Below are 22,526 nucleotides of genomic sequence, written 5' to 3' on the forward strand. Positions count from 1 at the left end.
GTTGCGAATTGCCTTTATATGGATCCGCCACCCTTAAGTTCTGATGTCACAGGGCGTCAGATTTGGGGGGGACTGGAGTCAGATTTCATTTCTACCACCGGCGGGAGACCTTGGTTTATTAAAATTTACCCACACTTCAGGTCTCCAGACACGCCCGTTGAGAGGTGAGAGGTGTTTCTGTCACGTGTGCGTGCATTTAACAAGCAGATTCTCTCCCCCCCCCTTTATTGAGTGAAACAAGTGTTAAGTAAAAAGTATATGGTGGGTTGGTAATTTGCAGGCACATGCAGAGTGCACACGTGTTTAAGTGGTCGGTGCAGAAGTTACAGGTGAGGGCCGAGCACGTGTCAGAGCTAGGTCGGGGCCAGCTGTGGCACTCCCCTTAGGTATAAGGTGAGCGTGCATGGAGACGGTTTTGGTTATTTGCACAAGTATCTGCAATAAGAGAAAACAAGTCGGTAAGATTTGTCTCCCAGTAAGCAATTTTAGGGCTGGATATTCTCTTGGACTGAAGACTATGTGCTATATGTACGGGGGGGGGGGGGGAAGAGACATTTTTCAAAAACAAAATAAAGGACGGTCAAAACAAAACAAAGACCACCTGAAACGTTAAGTATGGTATAACCAGTTGTCTTGATTTTAGAGGATTAAAAAAAAAGAATGGCTTAAATAAACGTTCTTCATTCTGTCTCCTGCGGAAGATGTATAGATCTGGGTAAAAAACGAAGTGTAAGAAGAGAGGTCGGGTGGAGCAAGAAAGCAGGCAGTAAAAGCGCCCGATTTCTTCGGCTGCTCTCTTTCCAGATGTTGGGCTGCCGTGTACTGAGAAACCCTTCCGCCTAGCTGTAGGAATATGCAGAGATGAGAGAAAAGGGGGAGAGCGAACGGGAGGGGGGGAAGGGATGTGAGTGCGTGTGAGGGAGGAGGGAGGAAGAGAGGGAGGGGGGTGGAAAGCAAAGAAGGGAAAATTCCCTCGGCTACTTGTTATAACATTTTCTCCAGGAGGTTGGAGAGAAGTTGAAAGCCTCGGTAACCGAAATCAAAACTAACAAGGAAATGATCAGCGCCTCTCATCTGGGCCCCGGCTCCTGGGGGCCTGCAGGGGGATCTGCTAGCTTCCTCTTTGATTTGTAAAAAATGCATTACCTCCCAAATCAAAAGGAAAATTACTGCAACCGAGGAGGAGCGGCTGGGAGCAGGCGGAGGGAGGGGGGGAGAGGAGAGAGAGAAAGGGAGAGGGGACTGGTGCGGGAGGGGGGGGGACGCCGGCTTTGGTGACTTCCTAAGGTAAGTGAGTTTTGAGGATATTGTGGAAGACAACGTGAGAAAGGGGGGGGGGGACTTGCGCTGAGAGGTGGAAATGTCCCTGTGTGTCCCGTTTTGAGGGGTGGGGTGGGGGGGGCATTAAAAGAAAGGGAAGACCTTCACGCTGGTGGATGAAGCTGTCCATGGTGCTGAAAGAAGTTGCGGGCAGACCAAAACCGAGGTTCCCAGCTGTCAGCTCTCCTCAGCTTCTATTTCTTGGGCTTCAATTCCTAAAACATCTGGATAAAGTGCTGAGCTTTTCCGCTTAAACTGACTCAACCCAAATACTCTAAATATCCCTGCTTCTGAGTAATGAACCCCTATCCTCTCTACCCGTGTTATCTTTTCCTCTATCTTCCCCATCACTTCAACATTTTCTGAATACCTGTGTTTTTGTTTCTTCCATTGCCATCTCTCTCACACACACGCACACCCGACAGTTTTTAGCCAGGCTTCCCACGTTACAGAAACTTATATCTGCTTAAAGTCTAGTCATGAAAGAGACACTTATATACTGCCCAGGAATAGACAGAAGTGTGGTGTGCAGGCGGAATGAAGAGTGCCGCCAGTTTGTGTACGATTGCATGTCCCTCTATAAAGACACCCGCCTCTGAATTGGCTGCAGAAGGAGGGGGGGGAGGGCATGCACTCTCTATGGCCCAGTCTAGGTTCTTCAGAGGAGCCGTCCTTAAATCTGGTGGCTTCTAGACCTGACAGACGACATGATCCATTTTTTTTCTGGACACCAGTTTGGGAAAGGATGCTCTAAAGGAATGCACTGAAAGGCTAATTCTATCCTGCCTTCCATTTACTTTTACAGTTTGAACCACCACATTTCTGGATTTTCTTAATTCTCCCCCACTCCAAGGATTCTTTCACTTAAGTATCTGTGGGATTAGATCCAATAATAATAATAATAATAATAATAATAATAATAATAATAATAATAATAATAATAATAATAATAATAATAATAATAATAATAATAATAATAATAATAATAAATGAGGATGAGGATGAGGAGCTGTCAGGTCAATTCTGACTTACAGTGACCTTTTATCAGGATTTTCTAGGTAGAAAGTACTCAAAAAGTGTTTTTACCATTCCCTTATTCTGGGGGATCCCTGAAACTGTGCAGCTTGCCCAAGGCTACCTAGGTTGGCTATACTGGTAGAGGGCACAGTGGGGAATAGATCCTCCAGCCTCTGGCTACATGGCCAGTTACCTGAACCACTGAGCTATCCAGCCAACTCTAGATGCGGGAAGTGGATGTTACATTTTCGTTCACGAGCCCCCCACCCCCCAACATTCTTCCAGCCCCTTCACCTCCTCCTCTTCCTAAATGCGGTTCCCATTTACTGAAACACCGAAAGAGTAGCGAGGCCAGAGTATTGGGGAAGTGTCAAGACTTGAAGCAATCGCTGGAGGTTATTCTTCCACTGGGCGTGGGGGGGGGGGAAGAGATACTGTGTTGAGCACTCTTATTATCCGTGAGTCTGCACCGGATCAGGACCTACCCCTGCCGTTAAGCCATGCAGGGTGACTCCGGTTGAACGCACAGGGCGCCTACAAAGCTGTGTACAATGGATTTTCTTTTCTTTCGGGAACGGGGGAGTGATGTGTGAATCTTTTCTTCTTCTCTCTTCCGGACCGGAAGACGAGGGGAACTGTAAACCTTCATCCTAACTCTGGCTGGACTCTCGCTCTCCCCCTCGCTCTCCCCCTCCCTCGCCTGATGCCTGTGATGGAGCTGCAGTTGTGTGCGTGTTGTGGGGGGGTGGGGGAAGGGGAAATAGTTTCAAGCAAACACACGCCGTTAATGAAGACAAAACACAGCCAAGCTGTGAAGTCCGGCTCCATTACACTTTAAGCTGCCGCCGCCGCCGCCTACTACTACTGCCAGGACTCCGCGGGAGCGCGGCTGCAGCCTGGCTTCCCCCCCACACACACACACACCTGGTCCCACCGCCACTTCTCCATCCTCCCATCCTTTCTAGCAGGCCACGAATCCGGCTGGGGAGGGCGGGAAGGGATGCAGGGGTCGCAGGAAAGAAAGGAAGCAAGGAAGGGTAGAGAGTGTGAAGGTGGAGAAGGAGAGAGAGGGATAGAAGGAGGTCGGAGACGGAGAGGCAGGAAAACAAGCCCTGTCGGGACAGAGAGGGGAAGGAGAGCGGATACGGAGAAAGCGGGAATAAAGAGCGTGGCGTGGGCAGGGAGGGAAGGAAGGCTCCTGAAAAGAGAGGGGAGCAAAAGGGGAGCGCAAACGAGCATGGGAGAGGCTCAGGGAGGGAGAGAGGCGAGAAGTTCGGGTGTTTTTAGAGCCAGTCGTTAGAGAAAGAAAGAAAGAAAGAAAGAAAGAAAGAAAGAAAGAAAGAAAGAAAGAAAAGAAAGAAAGAAAGAAAGAAAGAAAGAAGAAAGAAAGAAAGAAAGAAAGAAAGAAAGAAAGACAAGGGAATGAGCTGGAGACGGGCGAAGGCGGCGATAAGGAGAGAAAGTGAGGAGGAGAGGGAAGCAAGAGGCGCCCGTTCCCTCTCCCTCTTTCGTGTCCGGGAGGCGAATCCATAAATGATGCGGCTCGCCGGCCCACGGTGTCACTCGCCAAGCGCGGCGCGCAGTCGCCGATGGGCCCCGCCGCCGCCGCCGCGGTAATTATCTGACAGGCCGGGCCGGCCGGCCGCGGGGGCGGCTGCGGGGGAAGCGGGGCGCGGGAAAGGAGGCGCCTTTCAACCAGCAAAATAAGCTGTCTGAAGCGGGAGGAAAAGAGGGCGTGGGGGGGGGGAGAGGAAGAGAGAGAGACGAGAGACACACTTGAGGATGGTTGCCAGCTAGGGAGGAAATTGCCCCCCGCTCTGAGCGCCAGCCTAATTCCCGCAATGGAAACGCGGCCGGGAAAGGTAAGGATTGACTTCGCGCAACTGTGAGGCGCAAGAAGTGAATCCGTGGGGGAGAGGGCAGTGGGGGCTGCGGAGGGGGGGGAGGTAGAGAGGAAAATCCGTGGAAAGGCCTTGGAAGAGCCAAAAAAGACAGACAAGGGATGGTTTGATACAACTTAATGGGCGGAGGAATGAGCTGCGAGTTTTTTACTGGGGGGGGGAGAGAAAAGATTTCTAGAGTCTTTCCCCCTGGTTGCAATGGGTTTGCTCTTCATGCTACTGTTGTTGCTAACACGTCTTTCCATCCTTCCCCATGTTGAAACGCAGGTTGGTACGCTCCAGGAAACCCTTCTTCTTAATGTCATTTTTAATTTTCACTTGTTTTTGCTGATGTAAGAGGTCCGGGAGGCAGAGACCTTATACTTGCCTTACTGGATACTCTAGGATAAGAACAACCGGTGGTCATATTTGCGCGGAAAAAACCAGAAGGGCTGGGAAAGAGATTTTATTGAATAGGATTGTGGTATGGGGACGGGGGTGTCAGCGGTGGGGGGGGAGCTGGATTGCCCTGGGCCCTTGGCGAGGTGTATCATGCTCGACGGTGCAGAAGAGGTAAGCGTTGGGTGAAAGCAGCGGGAGAAAGGGGGGGGGCTCCTGTTTGGAGAGCTCCCTAGTCCAAACTCGGCGCAAGAAGTTGAAGGTGTGTATGCGGGGAGGTAGGCGGGCGGGGGGGGGAGGAGAAAGGACGGATTCTGACTCCCCGTCAAAGGACAGTGGTCCGCAGAAAAGCGGAAAGGGTGGGGCTTTGCGCTGCGCTTCCTATCCTTTGTGTTCACAGACCCATCTTCTCCTCCTTTAGCCCGTAGCTCAGTGGTTTAGCTAGAGATTGTGAGTTCGATGCCCGACTCGCCTGGGTAGCCTTGGGCCAGCTGCAGAGTCTCAGAGCCGCTCCCAGAAGACGGGAATGGCAAAGCAGTCCTGAATCTTCTCTCCCTGGAATACCCTGAAAAGGGTCATCATCAGAAGTCAGAATTGACCCGGACGGCACCTTATTATTTTTCTCTTGTCTAAGAGCGATAGACAGAATCAGCCCACGGCTGAAATATGCTTGGGAGTGGGAAATGTTTTAATAGGCGCCCCTCCCCAGCCGTCAAACCAGCCTTCGGAGGGAAGGAAGGCGGTTCTGATTTCGGTCTAACTGTTGCGCCTCCGCTTACCCCTTTGCATGGCTCTCCCCCCCCCCCCCGCCGCTAGAACAGGAGACTCAAGGGAGACACGTGTTTTACAGAGAGAGGCAGCTAAGTACATCAATGAATTATTCCGTCGATTTCCAGGAAGGTTGTGAAGCTTCAGATGTAAAAGTAAAAGTTGGGAAATTCCTCGAAGACTTCGCGTCAGGAAAATAAACGATACAGACGAAGAACAGGCGAGGTCTGGCCATCTCTTTATATCTCTCTCTGCTTTAGACACGGAGACACGGAGACTGGCCTGAGCAGGCGTGCAAGAAAGTGTGATACCTTCCGTAGGCGCGCACTCACTTCTAGGCGCGCCGCGATTATGTTCACACAACCGTAAACCCGCGCGTTTCCTTAATCCAGACACGCTGCCGCGTAACAGACACGGGGATCCGTAGGATGCGGATGACCAAGCAGAGGAGCGCCCCCTGTCTGAGGGTCAGGTTCCTTTCTCCGCTCCGTCCACCAACCGCAAGCTCCTTCTGTCTGGCTAGAGGCCGGCTGAGATTTACTCGGGAGTAAATCCTTTCCCTTTAGTCGCAACATACCTACCCTGGCTCCCTTCCCACAGGGCAGTTTCAGCTTTTAAGAAGTGCACCGTTTAACTCACGGGTTGGAAAACGGATATTCCCCACATACATACGTACTTTCGCGATGTGGGGTGTGCGCCTTCGAGCGTCTTGGGGGGAACATCTGCAAATATAACATGTGTACCGATAAACACAGCGAGGACTGGTCTCAGCTGGGTCTGATTCTGAGTGTTTCAGCTTGTAGAGGGAAGGGGAGGCAAATTTGCAGCAAAGGGCAATGAAGAAAAACAAAAGCAAGTATCTCAGACTTTGTGCAGAGAAATTTGCCAGTCTGCAGTCTGTTCCACGGGCTAGGAATCCGAGGCGGTTGTGCCCTGATCTCTCGCTGTCCCGGGTGCGAATGCTGTTGAGCCCCCCCCCTCACCCGCCCTCACCCCCCACGGGCTTGAACTTTAGTGACGCACGGAGACCGGAATTTTAGGTCGAACTGGCGACCTCTTCGTTTCCCTTCCCGTCCAGGTGAGGTTAAGTCCTGGAATGAACGCTCGTCGTACAGGGCAAGAAAGTTTGACGTGTCAGGGGGCCTCTTGGTGCTCTGTAAAAAAAAGAAAAGAAAAAGAAAAAGGAGAAGAAGTGTATGGGAACGTTACTTTTTTTGGACTACAGTTTCCAGAATCCTAGATCCTTTGGGCATCTGAGAACGGCTGTCCAAAAAGCAACGTTACCGCGTTATGGGGAGGAGGGGGGGGGGGAGAAGGAACTTGTCTTAACTTTCTCTCTTCTCTCCCTGTTCCTTTTTCCCCATTACATACAAGCACATTTATTCCGTTGAACTCATTCGCTCTCTCTTATCTCTTCCCCCCCGTTTCTCCCCGTTGCATTTCTCTTCCAAACATGCCCCCCCCCGTCCGGTCTCACCACCCATCCCTCCCTTCTCCCTTTGCAGGTGTAACTTCTCTGCACCATGGACTGTAACTGCGTCTCGGACTTGTTGCTCACCTCCCCGATGCCAGCTCTCTGGACGCCAGGTAAATGGCTTGTGTGTGTCGGGGAAACCCACCCACCCGCCGGCCCGCCCTTGAAGGCTGTCCTCACCAACCTTGCCAGGGCCTTGGATGGGCGAGGGGGCTCCCTGACGTCCTCCTCTTGAAGTAGCTTACGGTTGGTGGGTTTGGGGATGTTGCTGTTGGGGAGGGGGGGGCGCAGAAGGAGGCGCAGTTGCCTGGACACTCGGGCGCCTGACACGTGTCATGGAAGAACAGGGAGAACTGCCAGGTCTGTCCCGCCTATGGTTTCTAGAACTTAGACATCCATGGCAGTGAGTTATGGATCTGGCTGCAGAACATCTCTCTCTCTCTCTCTCTCTCTCTCTCTCTCTCTCTCTCTCTCTCTCTCTCTCTCTCTCTCTCTCTCTCTCTCTCTCTCTCTCTCTCTCTCTCTCTCTCTCTCAATGGCATTGCTGGGGGCCCCCCCATTGATCTCTAAGTCTTCCTGGTACCATTTAGATGTTTAAGGATGAGGTTGTTCTCCAAAAGTTCTGCTAGAGAGTTAGGAATTGCATACCTGATTCCCCCTTCCCTCCCCCCCCCCCACTTTATCATCCTCTCCCAACCTGGTGCCCAGCAAGACTGCCCAGCTCAACAGATCTGGAGGACACTGGGATCGGCAAAGCTAGCAAATCTCTCTCTTCTCGCTCCTCTTTCTCTCTCTGTCTCTCTCACACACACTGTCACATTTCAGCCCTGCTGTGTTTGGGGAAGCCTATGTTGCAAAGGGCAGGGAAACCTGCATTTTTAGTGTGACTGTTGCAAAACAACAACAGCAATCTCTAGAAATCAGGTCCGGGAAGTCTTTCCCTCCTAATCCCAAATGAGTGTCTATGGCATTCAGCTATGAAGGCACTCTGCACACCCTCAGAGGCTATCTGCTCTGTGTTACTACTTTGAGTATGCCAGCATACTCAAAGATTCCAGGACAAGAGGCTCATTTGTTATATTCTTCATGGAAAACAACACATCTTCTTCCTTGGCTTTCGCACACTTTCCATTTTTCATGCAGAGGTAATCCTCTCTGTGTTGCACTCCATTGTAGTAAAGTAAAGTTGTCATTTAGATTTTCTGCCAGGCCTCCAAATGTATCAGATGGTCAACCCTATTCCTGTGTTCTTCTCCTTCCTAGAGACATGCCACACCTGAGAGTGTTTAATGTCACCTCCTGAGTTTGTTTTGGATATTTTTAAGAGGCAGATTTTCAGTTTTGAAAATTGCAACTCATAAATCATTGGGAGATTTTGAGCCTCCCCTTCACCTGGCACTTACATGGGGAGGTCTTATGGAGGGAGGACGAGGAAGTCTTCCCAGGTGAGCTTGAGTCAAAGGATTTCTCTTTTTCACTTTTTGGAAATCCTTCGATGACACATGGTTTATATACACAATCTACTATAGTAGAAAAATAATAATACCTCTATGTTCCATTACTATACTATGGACTCTTCATCATCACAGCAAAACTAGGTAGACAAAATTAATATGCAAAATTTCTTTTTAAGAATACACACTTAAATATTGAAAATGATCTATTATCTCAGTATGCCAGCTAATACTAATAATTGCATGCTCTTTTTCTTTTAAGTCAAATGTTAATAATTACAGGTTGAATCTAGGCTTAGATATAGTACCAGTAATTAGAAGAGACCCATTAAAGCTATGGTACTTAATTTAGCCGTGGTGACTAACTATAGTTCCATATGGAAAAATATAGACTTTAGTAACGTTTAGAAGGCTGTCTAGATAACTCAGTGAGTTATGGATCTGGCCGCAGAACCTGTGGTTGGGAGTCTGATTCCCCACTGGGCCTCCCAGGAGTTGAGCCAGCCCGGGTGGCCTTGGGCAAGCTGTACAGTCCCAAGATGCCCCCAGAAGAAAGGAGTGGTCAACCACTTCTGAGTACTGTATTCTTGTACCTAGAAAACCCTGAAAAGGGCCACCTTAAGTCCGAATTGGCTTTGTTGTTGTTGTTGTTGTTGTTGTTGTTGTTGTTGTTGTTGTTGTTGTTGTTGTTGTTGTTGTTACAACGCCAACGCCAATGCCAACGCCATCACCAACGCCAACGCCAACAACAACAACGCCAACACCACCACCACCACCACCACCACCAACAACAACAACACTACTACTACTACTACTACTACTACTACTACTACTACTACTACTAATAATAATAATAATAATAATAATAATAATAATAATAATAATAATAATAATAATAATAATAATAATAATAATAATAATAATAATAATAATAATAATAATAATAATAATAATAGTGAGAGGAGGCCTGTTGAAGTCATGGGCCTTTAAGCTAGCAATGAATTAAAAGTGTATTATTTTGGCACAGATCTACCTAATGAGAAACAATCAAATTAAACCAAGAGTACAGCTACAAATAATAAGAGCAAATAAACAGAAAAGGACCCTCTGCGCTTTTCAGAGCAGTACAAGAACCAAATTGCTAATCCATAACCTAAACCAAACTTCTCCCTAAAATGCTAAGCATGAAAGCTTAAAAAAGAAGTGTTTGGCTGGCAGGGAGAAGTCATAATAATAGCATGAGTAGAAATTAACATCCCATTGAACACGTGTGCAATATTTGCTCCACTGGGGCGATCCAAAGAAGTTCATTTAGCCTAGTGGTTGGGAGTTCGATTCCCCAACATGCCTCCTTGACAGGGGCTGGACTCAATGACCCATGGGTCCCTTCCAGCCCTACACTTCTAAGAGGATGATGATTTTATGTTTATTGGGATGCACAGGGGAAGACAGTGCAAAGCTGTTATTTTGTGTAGACATTTATCCCACCCTGCCCTCTCAATGAGCTCCCAGTGTTGTGCTGGGCTTTCCTGCTCCCTCTTTGATCTTCACAACACCCCTGCGAAGTAGGTCTGAGGGAGAGTGTGCGTGGCCCAGGGTCACTCACTGAGTTTCATGACTGAGTGGAGATTTGAACCCAGGGCTCCTGAATCCTAGGTTTCTCTAACCACTGCCCATTGCTGGCTCTTCCTGCTTCTTGCAGATAAGCTATATCAAACACAAACATCACATCCTGTACTTTGGTTTAAAAAAAGTTGTGTATACACTGCCATGCATTTCTCAAATCTTGTGTCAACTGCATAGCTCACGCCAAACATCCTCTGGTTGTTTGTTAACTACTTAAATCGTCATCGAATGTCTGGTAAAAATGAAACATCCAGATTCACTATGGAGCATTTTAGTTTGCAAACAAATTGATTTGGGATCCAGGAGAGAGAAGATCCTGTAAGTAGAAACTCAGCTGTACAAGTGTAGAGCTGCAGAATAATTCCTGCACATTCTGAGCTTGTTATCTCCCAGGTACCAATAATAAACAAACCAATGCTTTGATTATAGCCACTCATTTCACACAACTAATAATCCCACACCCCCAAGCAAAATCTCCCCCAGGGGTGTAGACAGCTCTGGAGTTTGTAGCTCCAAGCTGAAGGCTGGAGGGCAACAGGAACAATCATAGGATCTTCCTTTCGTTTCTTGAAAAACAAAACCTCAGGCCACTGTTTTCCATGCTGAGCCTCTGAGGACAGAAGCCTTACATGTTTCATTCGTCGGCTGACTCCAGCTGACTTTTTTCCCCCCATACACTGAAGCATCTGGGCCCTGAAGCCGAAGCAAAAAATAAAAAATCTGTGCAGCCTGATGCAATGTTCTACCTTTTTGTATCTCACTCATTCTCCAGGGAACTCAAAGCCACACGTACAGTTTATTCCACCTCACTTCCATTTCAACAACAACTTTGAGAAGTACATGACTTTTGGGGTCACGAACAGCCTATAAGCCTCAAGGTTAAATCCAAATGTCCTCACTCTGACACATGAATTGCTGTAGCACACCAGTTCTATGCAAAGTGGCTTTGTGTATATATAAATACGAGTGGTGCCTTGCTAGACAGTTACCCCGTATGACAGTTTTTTTCCGCTAGACATTGACTTTTTGTGAGCGCTATAGCGATTCGCAAAACAGTGATACCTATGGGGGAATTTCGCTGGACAATGTTTGCTCCCTGTTTCGCAAACCGATTTTTGCTAGACAACAATTTTGACAGCTCCCACTGCGCTTGCAAAACAGATGTTTCCGGGACCTAAGCTTCGCAAGACAGCGATTTAAACAGCTGATCGGCGGTTTGCGAAGCGGCTTTCCTATGGCCGATCTTCACTAGACAACAATGACTCTTCCCCATTGGAATGCATTAAACAGGTTTCAATGCATTCCAATGGGGAAATGCTTTTTGCTAGATGATGATTTTGCTAAACAGCGAATTCAGTGGAACGGATTATCATCGTCTAGCGAGGCACCACTGTACATTATCTATTTCGATTTCTTAAGTCCAGTTGCCCTGCTGGTGGGAGCCAGTCTAACACTCTGTCTGCACCTTTAGCCTTCTTAGCCTCCCATCAGCTTCTGCTTTTACACACCCTGTGTTTGCTTCGCTAGTTTGTAAGGATGGGATGCTGGAAAGAGGGTGTAAATCAGGTTTATTTGGCTGAAAAGTGAATATGTATCTTTTGCTCATCTAATTAACATGCCTCCCTTGGACGGCAATTTTTATTTTTATTAAAACACATAGTTTGTCCTTACATACGCACTACTCAGAACACTTAAATGCATTTAAACTCAATCTTAAAATGCATGTAACTTCTAAAACAGGTGGCAACTGAACTGTGCAAATGTAGGCTGTTATAATCAATATGAGATCAGACACTTCTTCTGGTCAGTTAAGATAGAATTTACAAAGGGATTCTTAAAGTGAGAGAAGGTGATTGATAAGGACGCACATTAACTGGGATAGTTTCCTGAACAGCCTAATTAGTTACACGATTACAGGTGTCTGGGCATGCATAAAGTCCCTTTCATTCAAGTAACTGAAGAAAAGATGAACTTGGGACTGCTTAACAACAATGAAAACAATAATTCCTTTTTTCACTTCTTAAACTACTCTGATTAGAATTTTAAAAAGTTTGAGGGAAAGCAGGAATCCATTTACACAGAAATGCCTCTTTATGCAAGTGCCAGTTCTTGATAGGCTAAATCCTAGACAAAGCTTGCATACAGAGTGAGGTCTCTTATATCTCTTATGTAACTTCTTCTTGTCTCCTTAAGCCATGAGTGGACCTTAGGATTTTCTTGGAAAACAATGTGTCTGCCCACATCCACCCTAAAGTTGTGATCACCATGAGTTTTCAGGTTGTGTATGCTTGGAGGTGGGCCACAATATACTTTAAACACACACACACACACACACACACACACAAATAGAAGCTGTTATGATTGACACCATTATGAGAAAGGAGGTTTTGCCTAAACACGAGGAAGACCTTGGAAGTAAAAATTATTTGGCATTGGAATGGACTGGCTTGGAAGGTGTTAAACTATCATTCTTTAATGAAATTATCATGTGGCATCAAGTTAATTCTGAGTTATGGTGACACTTTTCGGGAGTTTCCAGGTAGAGAATACTCAAAAGTGATTTATCCTTCCCTTCTTTTGAGGTCATACAAGGACTGTACAGCTTGCCCAAGGCTACACAGGCTGGCTATATTCCCAGGAGGCATAGTGGGAATCAAACTCCCAACCTCTGGCTCTGATGTATGTTGTTGAGCTATTCAGCCAGCTTTTGGAGGGTTTTAAATAGAGATTAGATGGCCACTTCATCAGGGTTCTTTCAGCTGTGACTGTCCTGCTTTGGAAAGATGTTGGCCTTGATGACGCTTCAGGTTCCTTTGAAATCTACCATTTTATGATTCTGTCACCATGGCCTGTTATGTTTTATGAACAAAAATGCAGTTTAGGTTCATGTCATACTGTAATAGGAGCACAAAAGTGGCAGTTCCTCAGAACATCTATCTAGCTAGCACAAAATTTAGGACACTGGGAAAAGAAGATACTGTAAATAAATAAATTTAAAGAATCGGACTAGATATAGCAGCAATTGTCTTACGGGGACTTGCAGGGTGGAGTTTTCAGAAGATAAAAGGTGTCAGGAGGGAGAGAGGAAAAAAAAGATTGTAAGAAATAAATTAATATCCCTGAGGTAGAAAGCCCACAAACGTTGTATTATGCACACAGAGTTGTGTTTGTAGACAATAGCTCCCAGAATCCCTCAGGTAACTACCACAGGTATTCTGGGAATTGTAGTCCAAAATATTGCAAAATTGCGCACCTGTTTTATACATTTCTGAAAGACTCACTGATACATGATCCCCCACACACACCTCAAATTTTCCGTAAATAAAAAGGAAGAAGTCTTTTTGCAGAGACTAGGATGAATCAGAAGAAGCGTTGGGGATAACTTGATTTATTCCTCTTGAGGGAGACCCATCTTGTGCTTTGAGAGCCATGGCATTCATGTCTGAAGGGGCCTTCAGGAGAGTGAATGCAATTTACTTGGAGGGGCATTGAAGGTATACTGTGTAACTGAAAATCAAGGCATCGGTCAGTAGTTCATTAGGCTTGTTAATGATAGATTCATAGATAGAGGCACAGTTCTGAGCCAGCCGGCTTGACCTCTTCCTGGCTGAAGAGGCTACAGGGTCTCTCTCTGCACCTTCTACTTGAATGTCCACCCCCTTGAGCTTCTGAGAGAGCTCAGCTTTTAGCCATGATTAATTAGTCGGGGTGGAGGTGAACAAGTTGGCTTTCTGGATTCCTCGGAGACAGTTGCTTTGAAACACAGACTTAGAGCTCACTGCAGATCCGAGAGTGGAAATAACTACACAAGAAGTAAAACATCCTAACTTTGTAGAGGGAAGGAAGGAGGGGAGATCAGCAAAGACGTGGCCAACATGGTCTAAGTAAGTCAGTGAGCAAAGTCAGCAGCGGAAGCCTTGCTATGTATGCAAACCTTTGTGTATGCGTGTGTTCATGCTGCTCCTTCCATGCATGTTCACTCATGCTTTGGCATGAGCAATCAATTTCTAGATTAGACCACTGTAACACGCTCTACGTGGGGCTTCCTTTGAAGCTGATGCGGAAACTTCAAGTGGTGCAGAATGCGGAGGCCAGACTCCTTACTGGAGTGAGAAAATACCAACATATCTCTCCTACTCTGGCCATGCTGCACTGGCTGCCCATCCGTTTCTGCATTGACTTCAAAGTGTTAATGCTTACATATAAAGCCCTAAATGCTTTAGGACCTCGATACTTGGCGGAACGCTTACTCCCAACTAGTTCTGCCCGTGTCACCCGCGCGAGCCAGGAGGTGAGGCTGAGGAGCCTGACGTTAAGGGAGCCCGGGAAAGAAAGAACTAGAAACCGGGCTTTCTCAGCGGTGGCTCCTCGTCTCTGGAATAACCTACCTCCGGAGATTCGCGCTGCACCTTCGCTGGGTACTTTTAAGAACCAAGTAAAAACATGGATGTATAGGCAGGCCTTCCCTTCCAGTTAATTCCTGTCCTCTTTCCTTTTTTTTCCTCTTTATTTGATTTATTTTTATTTTTCCCATCCTATAGAATCATTTAATTAATTAATTGTTATAAATTTTTAAAGAACTTGTTATCCTTATGTTGTAAGCCGCCTAGAGTGGTCGAAATGACTAGATAGGCGGGGTATAAATACAATAAAAAATAAAAAAATAAACAAACAAACAGCCTAATGAAATACTGCACATCCACCAGAGCAGAAGGCATAAACAGGAAAATGGAGGAGAAGCAACCCTCAAAAAAGGCCTTCCAAAATATATTTGACTTGAAGAAGCACCAAAAGTTTGCGAAGATAAAAGCCCTTTTGATAAAGATGCATAAGTGATAAAGTGATGAAGACCAATTAGAAAGCTACCAGTGCAGTTTAAAAGACAACTCAGTCATTCTGTATACAAGAATTTAAATACAATAGTGACTCTCTCCTTTTTTTGAGGGGGGGCCATCTTATGCTTCTTTCAAACTGGCACCTCCTGCATTACTATACACTGTGTGGTTATTCTCTCTTTCCCTCCTACTTAACAATCCTGTAAGACTGACACAGCTATTCCTTGGAATGAATCCATATGGTAATTAATTAATCATACTGCAAATAATTTCACATGAAAGCTGAAAATATCTACTTAAAGTATATTCTCAGGAGGAGGATCTGATCTCAAAGCTGCTTCCTACTTAATGGTGTAATAACATGCTCTGAACGTAAGTTATTATTGCAGCCTGGTCCCATATGTCTTAGAAGTAAATTCCACTGTGTTTGATGGGGTTCCTCCCTAGTAAGTGTGCAAAAGCACTCAAAAATTGGCATGACTGAATGTTGCACTGGAAGTGTTGAAATGTACCCACAACACGAACTAGGGCTCTGTAAAAGCCAGAGAAATTTCCTTTTCTTTTAAGACTAACACGTTTTTCTAGCCCTTCTTGCACAGCATACAAGGATAATCAGTGATAAAGGTGAACAGAGCAATCCTCCTGAGATTCAGAGGCTGGAGAGGGTTCAGTGGAAAAGTAGCCTGTCTTCCACTAGCTGAGAGAAGATCTCCTTGGGGGGCTACATCCATTCCACAACTTCCTGACTCTGGACCAGGACATTGTGCAGGTGTCCTTGAGTCTGCTCTGTCCTCTTGGAAGTCTCCAGAGATGGGCCCCTTGAACTTGCCTATCTTGGTGTTGATGCAGTAAATTTTCTTCCCCATTTAAATGGATGGGGAAGAGTGTTTTGTTTTTTTTAAAGACCCAGACCAGAGAGAATATCTTACAGGACTGTGGAAGTGGCGGATCATCTTCCACCACTTTGCCCCTCTTTCTCCCCAAATTAAGATTGCTTTAAACCACTGGTTCTTAACCTTGGGTTACTCAGGAGTTTTGGATTGCAACTCCTAGACGCCTTCACCACCAGCTGTCCTGACTGGGGTTTCTGGGAGTTGCAGTTCAGAAGCATCCGAGTAACAAAGGTTAAGAACCACTGCTTTAAACTGACAGCCTTACTTGGAAATAACTACCTCCGATTTTAATGGGATTTAAATTCCAGATACTTGTGTCTAGGCTGGCAACTTCTAAGACAAGGACGTGGCTATACTAGGAAAAAATGCAAGAAATGCTAGAGGTGCTTGGGGTGGGGCCAATTTCTTCTTTTTCCATTCCTCACACAACACAAAGAGAAATGAGAATCAGCCCGGGGTGTTCCCCCCCCCCAGCTTTACATTTCACCCCAGATTCGATATGTCCCCAAATTGCTCCGAAGTAACTCAAAATCCTAACTCTTACTTCTAAATCCTAGCTCATTTTTATCTTTGAAAAGAGTGGGTGATGCTTTATTGGACCACTGATCAGGCTGGGCATTGCAGAGTGGAGGGTGGTGCAGAAGAAACACAGCCGTTCCAAAAATTTATGGACAGATTTACCGGCCAGTTTTCTTAACTGGAAGGAACGGAGCCTGCAAAGTTAGAGAGGGTAGGTTGCAGATTTAACCTCGGGTGATATAGATTAAAAGGCCCCTCTCGAATCTTGTTAAATTTTAGTGGTCTAATAGAGGTGTCACTGTTTTCAGATTGTGTATGAGAACCACATGCCCCCTTCCTCTGTCTTTTTTTAAAATGCAAATTCTACCTAGAAATTGTGTAAACTAAAAAATGCATGTGAATAAAATGTTTTCTTCAAAAACATCAAGTGTTTTGTTTGGTCTTTATTTGTTGCCGTGTAGGGCAGGTTGCATGGCTGCAAACAATGTGCCATCCAGATCACGGGGAAATAATTTATTGGACTACATCTCCCAGAACCCCACTGGGCATTATAAGTCCATATGGCTGTAGGAGTGCCCCCTATAGGATGCCCAGCATTTTCCCAGATCAGAGTTTAGATTAAGCAGGGGTTCCTCACCCCAGTTTTTTTTGGGGGGGGAGAGAGAAGGAGACACCTCCCTTCTTCAGTCACAAAGTAGCTAAGATTGTGACCTAGCAGCCAAATATATCTAGAAAGCACCAGATTGAGGAGGCTGCCATATGGAGAATCTTAGTGTGGATGTTACGACTGTGTTGATCTGTCCAAGGTCCTGATTTCCAAGGTGGGTGACCACCTTTAATTTTTCTCCTCTGTTTGGTTTTCACTAGGGTTCGCCTTCCCAGACTGGGCTTACAAGCCGGAGTCCAGCCCCGGCTCACGTCAGATCCAGCTGTGGCATTTTATCCTGGAGCTGCTGCAGAAGGAAGAATACCAAAACGTCATCGCCTGGCAGGGGGACTACGGAGAGTTTGTCATCAAGGATCCGGACGAGGTGGCCCGGCTGTGGGGCATTCGTAAATGCAAGCCCCACATGAATTATGACAAACTGAGCAGGGCCTTGAGGTGAGGCACTGGTGGGGGAAAATCATCGAATAGAGTGAATATAAGGTACAGAGCAGACTGGAGGGGGCAGAATCCTCCAGGCACGTCTTAAGAGTTATGTGTGTGTTTAGTCGTTTAGTCGTGTCTGACTCTTCGTGACCCCATGGACCAGAGCACGCCAGGCCCTCCTGTCTTCTACTGCCTCCCGGAGTTGTGTCAGGTTCATGTTGGTTGCTTCGCAGACACTGTCCAGCCATCTGGACCCTAACCCTAACCCTAACCCTAACCCTTAAGAGTTATAGTCTTAAGAAATCCCCACATTCTCTGGGCAAAGGACCCTCCTCATTTCAGCACTTAAATTGTGGGACAATGCCTCCTGTATGGAGGGAGTCCCACATTTCTGAGCTATATGGGTACACCGCTCCCTTCACTCCAGTTTTGCAGCCGGTTCTGCTAGAATGCCACAGTTCAGGGCTTTATATTCATTAAATCCACCTAAATTTTATTTTTATTTATTTATTGATTGGATTTTTACCTCACCCCTCTAGACCATGTCTACTCCAAACTGCTTTTGAAACTCCAAACTGCTTTTGAAACCACTTTTGAATTATTTAAATACAAGTAGATAGGCACAACACAACACCCGTTGCACTTTTTTTACTGCTCTGGCTATTCTTCAAACAGGAGAAATTAAGTATAAAGTGTGTGTGCTGCTTATATACCACCCCATAGCACTTCAAGTGGTTTACAAGTGCAGGCTACGCATTGCCCCCCCCCCCCCCCAGCGAGCTGGGTACTCATTTTACCGACCTCGGCAGGATAGAAGGTCATTGAGTCAACCTTGAGCCGGCTACCAGTTTAGTCCCTCAGTTACACCACTTAGACTTTTATTTTGCAAAAAGTCAGTGGAGGTCATAACTTCAGACGTTCGGCCCCCTCTCATCGCTCTCTTCTTGATATCTTCCTTCTCTAGTGCTATGAATCGCTGATCTGACCACAGGGTAGTGTCATTTAACTATTGACCATGGAAGAATATTAGTTACTGTAGGCCTGCTCTATTCGTGGGAATCACTATCCACTGATTCACTTATCTGCTGTATGCAAATATTGAATTAAAACCCCCAGAAATATATGTATTCCCAGGGTGTATTTACCACAACTGGTCACAATAGGGAGCCAGAGACCATGCAGTGTATAGAGTTTGATACTTCTGCATTTTTCAACATCCGAGGGAGGGGTTTGGAATCAACCACTAGTGGATACTGCATTCATTCTTAGATGCTCTTAGTGGTCTTGTGGAAGTAACTTGAGTTTTTCTCCATATGATCTGGAGGCTAGAGTAAGAAAATACACACCAGCAAACACAAGATTATTTACCATGGATTTGTTACTTCTTAATACTCTTGCATTCCTATGCTAGGTTATTTGGCCTCTTAGATGATTAAGGTGGAAGTGTGAATTCTAACACGTAATAGATTGTCAATATGGAGCCAAGCTATATTACAAGGGTGGGGCTCCAGACTGTTTGGACTACAACTCCCAGAATCCCCAGCCTATGTTACTAATGATAAAGGCGTTGTAGTCTAAAAGAGGCAAAGAGCCCACAATTGGCCACTTGTCATATGGAATTCTAGTTTTATAATCCACATATTTTTCTCATTTTGCCACAAGGCCAAAAAGCAAACCCAGATTTAAAACTGAGATTTGTTGAGTTAGCTTTGGTGCAGGGGTATTGTTGCTTCCATTTATTCATTCATTTGCTGCCTTTCTCTCCGTAAGGAGAAAAATAAGAAAGTTAATATCACATTTTTAAAAAGCAATTAAGCATACATTACATTTTTCTAAAAAATTAAGTGTAAAAACCGCCTAGAGTAATCTTAATTGATTAGATAGGCGGGATAGAAATAAAAGTAATAAATAAAATAAATAAAATAAATAAATAAAAACAATTGAAAAGTATTTAAGAACTGGTAAGTTTTTAAAAATAGCATTCCTGAGATGAATTAATAACTTAAAAACCTGCCTGAAGAGGAAGGTCTTCGGCAAACGATGGAAGGACAAGAGGGAGGGGCCCAACCTGGCTTCTTGGGGCGGCGCATTCGAAAGCTTGGGAGCAGCCAACGAGAAGGCCCTTTCTCGAGTCTTGAGGACTTGATGGAACAGAGAGAAGCACCTCCCCAGAAGATCTTAAAAGTTGGGAAGGCTCATATGGGGTTGATAACATCCTTTAAGGAGCCCTGTTGAACTGTGTTGCAAACTCAATTAATTTCAAAATCTAAGCTAGCAAAGGAGTCCTCTTCCTCCTCAGTAAGGTGGCAATAAAAATACAGGTCTATTTTCCAGGGCGATTGTTAGGTGTGATTGTAGCTGCCATGCTTTGGCCATGTAGCATGTACAACATATTTCACATTTTACACTTATTAGGTGTCTTGTTTTCCTTTTTGGGTAGTAAAGCATAGCCAGGCTGGCTTCTTTCTTGCCCCGAGGTTGTTCCCTGGAAGGCAGAGGCCAGGCCGAGCGTGCTTCTCTTCAGATCTATGACATGTAATCAATTAATCATTTAGATTAATCAATTGTTATAAACACACTGAAAGACGCCCTGATTAATCAGACAGCACATCTATCCCTCTGAAGTTATCGGTTTTAATCTTCAATATATATAAGGGCTTGTAAAGTCACCAGATGGTGACCGGCATTCGATAAAAAGAGGAATGCTCCCAGTACAGGAAGGTCTTGTGCTTTTTCTAGAATTGTGTTGTTTTTCGAAACGCAAAGAAAGCATCCTATTTGCTTGAATGAATTATCAGTTTACTTATATGCACTTTTAATCAATCACTCGATTGATTAGCCAATTAAAACCCATGAGATAAATCGATAAGATTTCTGTAATTGGATGACAACCTTCATGAGTATTATTGTTACTTCTAACGTTGGTTCAACAAGGCGTACAATTTTGTTTCCCCCTTGGATTCTCAGAACTCTTCTAAACATTTGGGGCAGCCGAAGCCTCTGTGCTCCTTATTCACTCTCCTTCCTCTTCAAAGCTCTGACGAAGCTCACGGGAGCGCTGTGATTATCCTCCCCGCAGCAACCTTTCTTGCGTAATTGATCGACAGCGATATTTGTTATTGCTTATTAATTAACTGTACCTTTCTTGGCCACTTGAGATCCCGCCATCCTAATTAATATTTATGAGAAGCTAAGCACTATTGACGCTTCCTATTAACTCAGCATGGGAATTCGGCTCTGCTCTAGTCTGCCTGCGAACTTCCAACTCTGTTTCCAGGGCATCTGTTTAGGTAAGCAAAGAGATGCATTGCTAGGGAGTTAAATAGATTTGGTGACAGGATATTAATTCGCTAGGGGGCGCTCTCTGTTTGGCATCGTTGCTGAGCCGAATTCTCCATGCACGCCTCTAGGGGGCGACATGCCACAAGGAGTGGGTGATGAGGATGTGCCAGTAGACAGCATTTGTGTGGCAAGGATGAAAGTGAACGATTTAATAGCGAGTTTGTACCTGTGGGGACGTGGAGGCGCTGCGGGCTAAACCGCAGAAGCCTGTGCTGCAGGGTCAGAAGACCAGCAGTTGTAAGATCGAATCCATGGGACAGAGTGAGCTCCCATCACTTGTCCCAGCTCCTGCTAACCTAGCAGTTCAAAAGCATGTAAAGATGAAAATAGATAAATAGGTACCACCTTGGTTGGAAGATAATAGCGTTCCTTGTCTAGTCATGCTGGCTACGTGACCACGGAAACTATCTTCGGACAAATGCTGGCTCTATGGCTTGGAAACGGGGATGAGCACCGCACCCTAGAGTCGAACACGACTGGACAAAAATGGTCAAGGGGAACTTTTACCTTTACCTTTACCTTGTACCCGTTAGAATCTATTGCACAGAAACCACACCCCAGGACTTCCCAGCCAGCTATTCCGAGAGTTGTGCTTGGAAGCTCTGGATTTTGGAAGCAAGGCCGGCTGTTCTGGTTTGTTCCGTTTCCCCGCCTTTTGGCTTCTAAACTCTTTCTATGAATTTATCCTCTTAAAACCTTCAGATGCTTGACCGCAGCATAGCCAAAGAGGCTAAGAAATGTTGGTCAGGGCAGTTTCCTTCCTTCCTTCTTTTTAAAGGCAGCAGCTTTTCCAAACTCTTGTAGTGAGGGTCGGATCTTTCCTGTTCTGTTTATTGATCATCCACTTCAGTTTCACACATTCCACTCTGGCTTTCACCGCACCCTTCGGTGCTCCAGAGATTCGAAATCATTCAACCGGCTGTTTAACACCCCTCCACACCTCTTCCTCTTGTTTTTTTTTTCTTTTCCTACCAGGTACTATTACAATAAGAGGATTCTGCACAAGACAAAAGGCAAACGTTTCACCTACAAGTTTAACTTCAGTAAGGTGGTCTTGGTGAACTACCCGCTCTTGGACATGGCGGCCAACTCCCCGTTTCTGCTGGCCCAGAATCCTTTCAATGGGAGCAACCCTGGAGCTGATTGTGCCCCACTGACCCCCGAGGTATAACCTGAAACAGAGGGAATATAACTTTGGGGGATTTTTTTTTAAATGACACCATAAAACATGTGCAAGACACATGTATCATGATGAAAGAAATTTTCCAACATGCATTAACATTTGCAGGAGGGAGTGGTGGCCAGTAAGCCAGGGGCCAAGTTTTCCCAGATATTCTTATTTTATTTTATTTATTTATTTATTTGATTTATATCCCGCCCATCTGGTATATTTATACCACTCTGAGCGGCTAACAACAAAAAAATATACAGTTATAATAAAGTAAAACCTAAACATCGGTTAGTAACAAAGCATACCAAAAATCATAAATGAGAGATAGATAAGGAAGGGAAAATTAAATTAAATTAGATTAAATGCTGGCAGGAGGGAAGGCCTGGACATAAAGCATGAACCTCTTTGAGACTCATCATTTAGGTCAGATCTGGAGCTGATTTTTTCCCCATCTTCTCCAGGCCCTTCAAAGCCTCTTTTCTAGTCCTCGCTTGGCCGATCCCGCCACCCGGACCCCACTCTTTGACCGTCAATCAGAGACAGAAAAACTACGGCTGGATGCGGCCTTTCCTTTCCTGGGGTCAGGTAAGAACACGTCTTACTCATCGGTGTTCCACTCCTAAAGACAGCCCGTTTTGCTTCCTGTCGCAGTTCAAACACCTCTACAATGCCGCTCCCCCCCCCTTCCATCTTGCCATAAGAAGAGATCCCGGGTGGTTTCATAGTTAAGAGTGCTGA

At 45.6% G+C, this 22,526-nt stretch overlaps 1 protein-coding gene across 2 annotated transcripts in view; it reads left to right on the plus strand.

The window, feature by feature from the left end:
* Nucleotides 1–22,526, plus strand: part of ERFL (ETS repressor factor like) — a 66,219-nt gene that overhangs the window by 40,837 nt on the left and 2,856 nt on the right. The window contains exons 1-5 of one of the 2 annotated variants that reach the window (XM_078380333.1): nt 4,110–4,199; nt 6,890–6,971; nt 17,053–17,287; nt 21,593–21,782; nt 22,250–22,373. In XM_078380333.1, coding sequence (XP_078236459.1) covers nt 6,908–6,971; nt 17,053–17,287; nt 21,593–21,782; nt 22,250–22,373 — 613 coding nt within the window. In that variant the 5' untranslated portion in view covers nt 4,110–4,199; nt 6,890–6,907. Of the gene's footprint in view, nt 1–4,109; nt 4,200–6,889; nt 6,972–17,052; nt 17,288–21,592; nt 21,783–22,249; nt 22,374–22,526 lie in introns of those variants that run through there. The other variant, XM_020807904.3, reaches the window with a different exon arrangement.

Source organism: Pogona vitticeps, chromosome 9 (genome assembly GCF_051106095.1).
Source record: "Pogona vitticeps strain Pit_001003342236 chromosome 9, PviZW2.1, whole genome shotgun sequence".
NCBI lineage: Eukaryota > Metazoa > Chordata > Lepidosauria > Squamata > Agamidae > Pogona > Pogona vitticeps.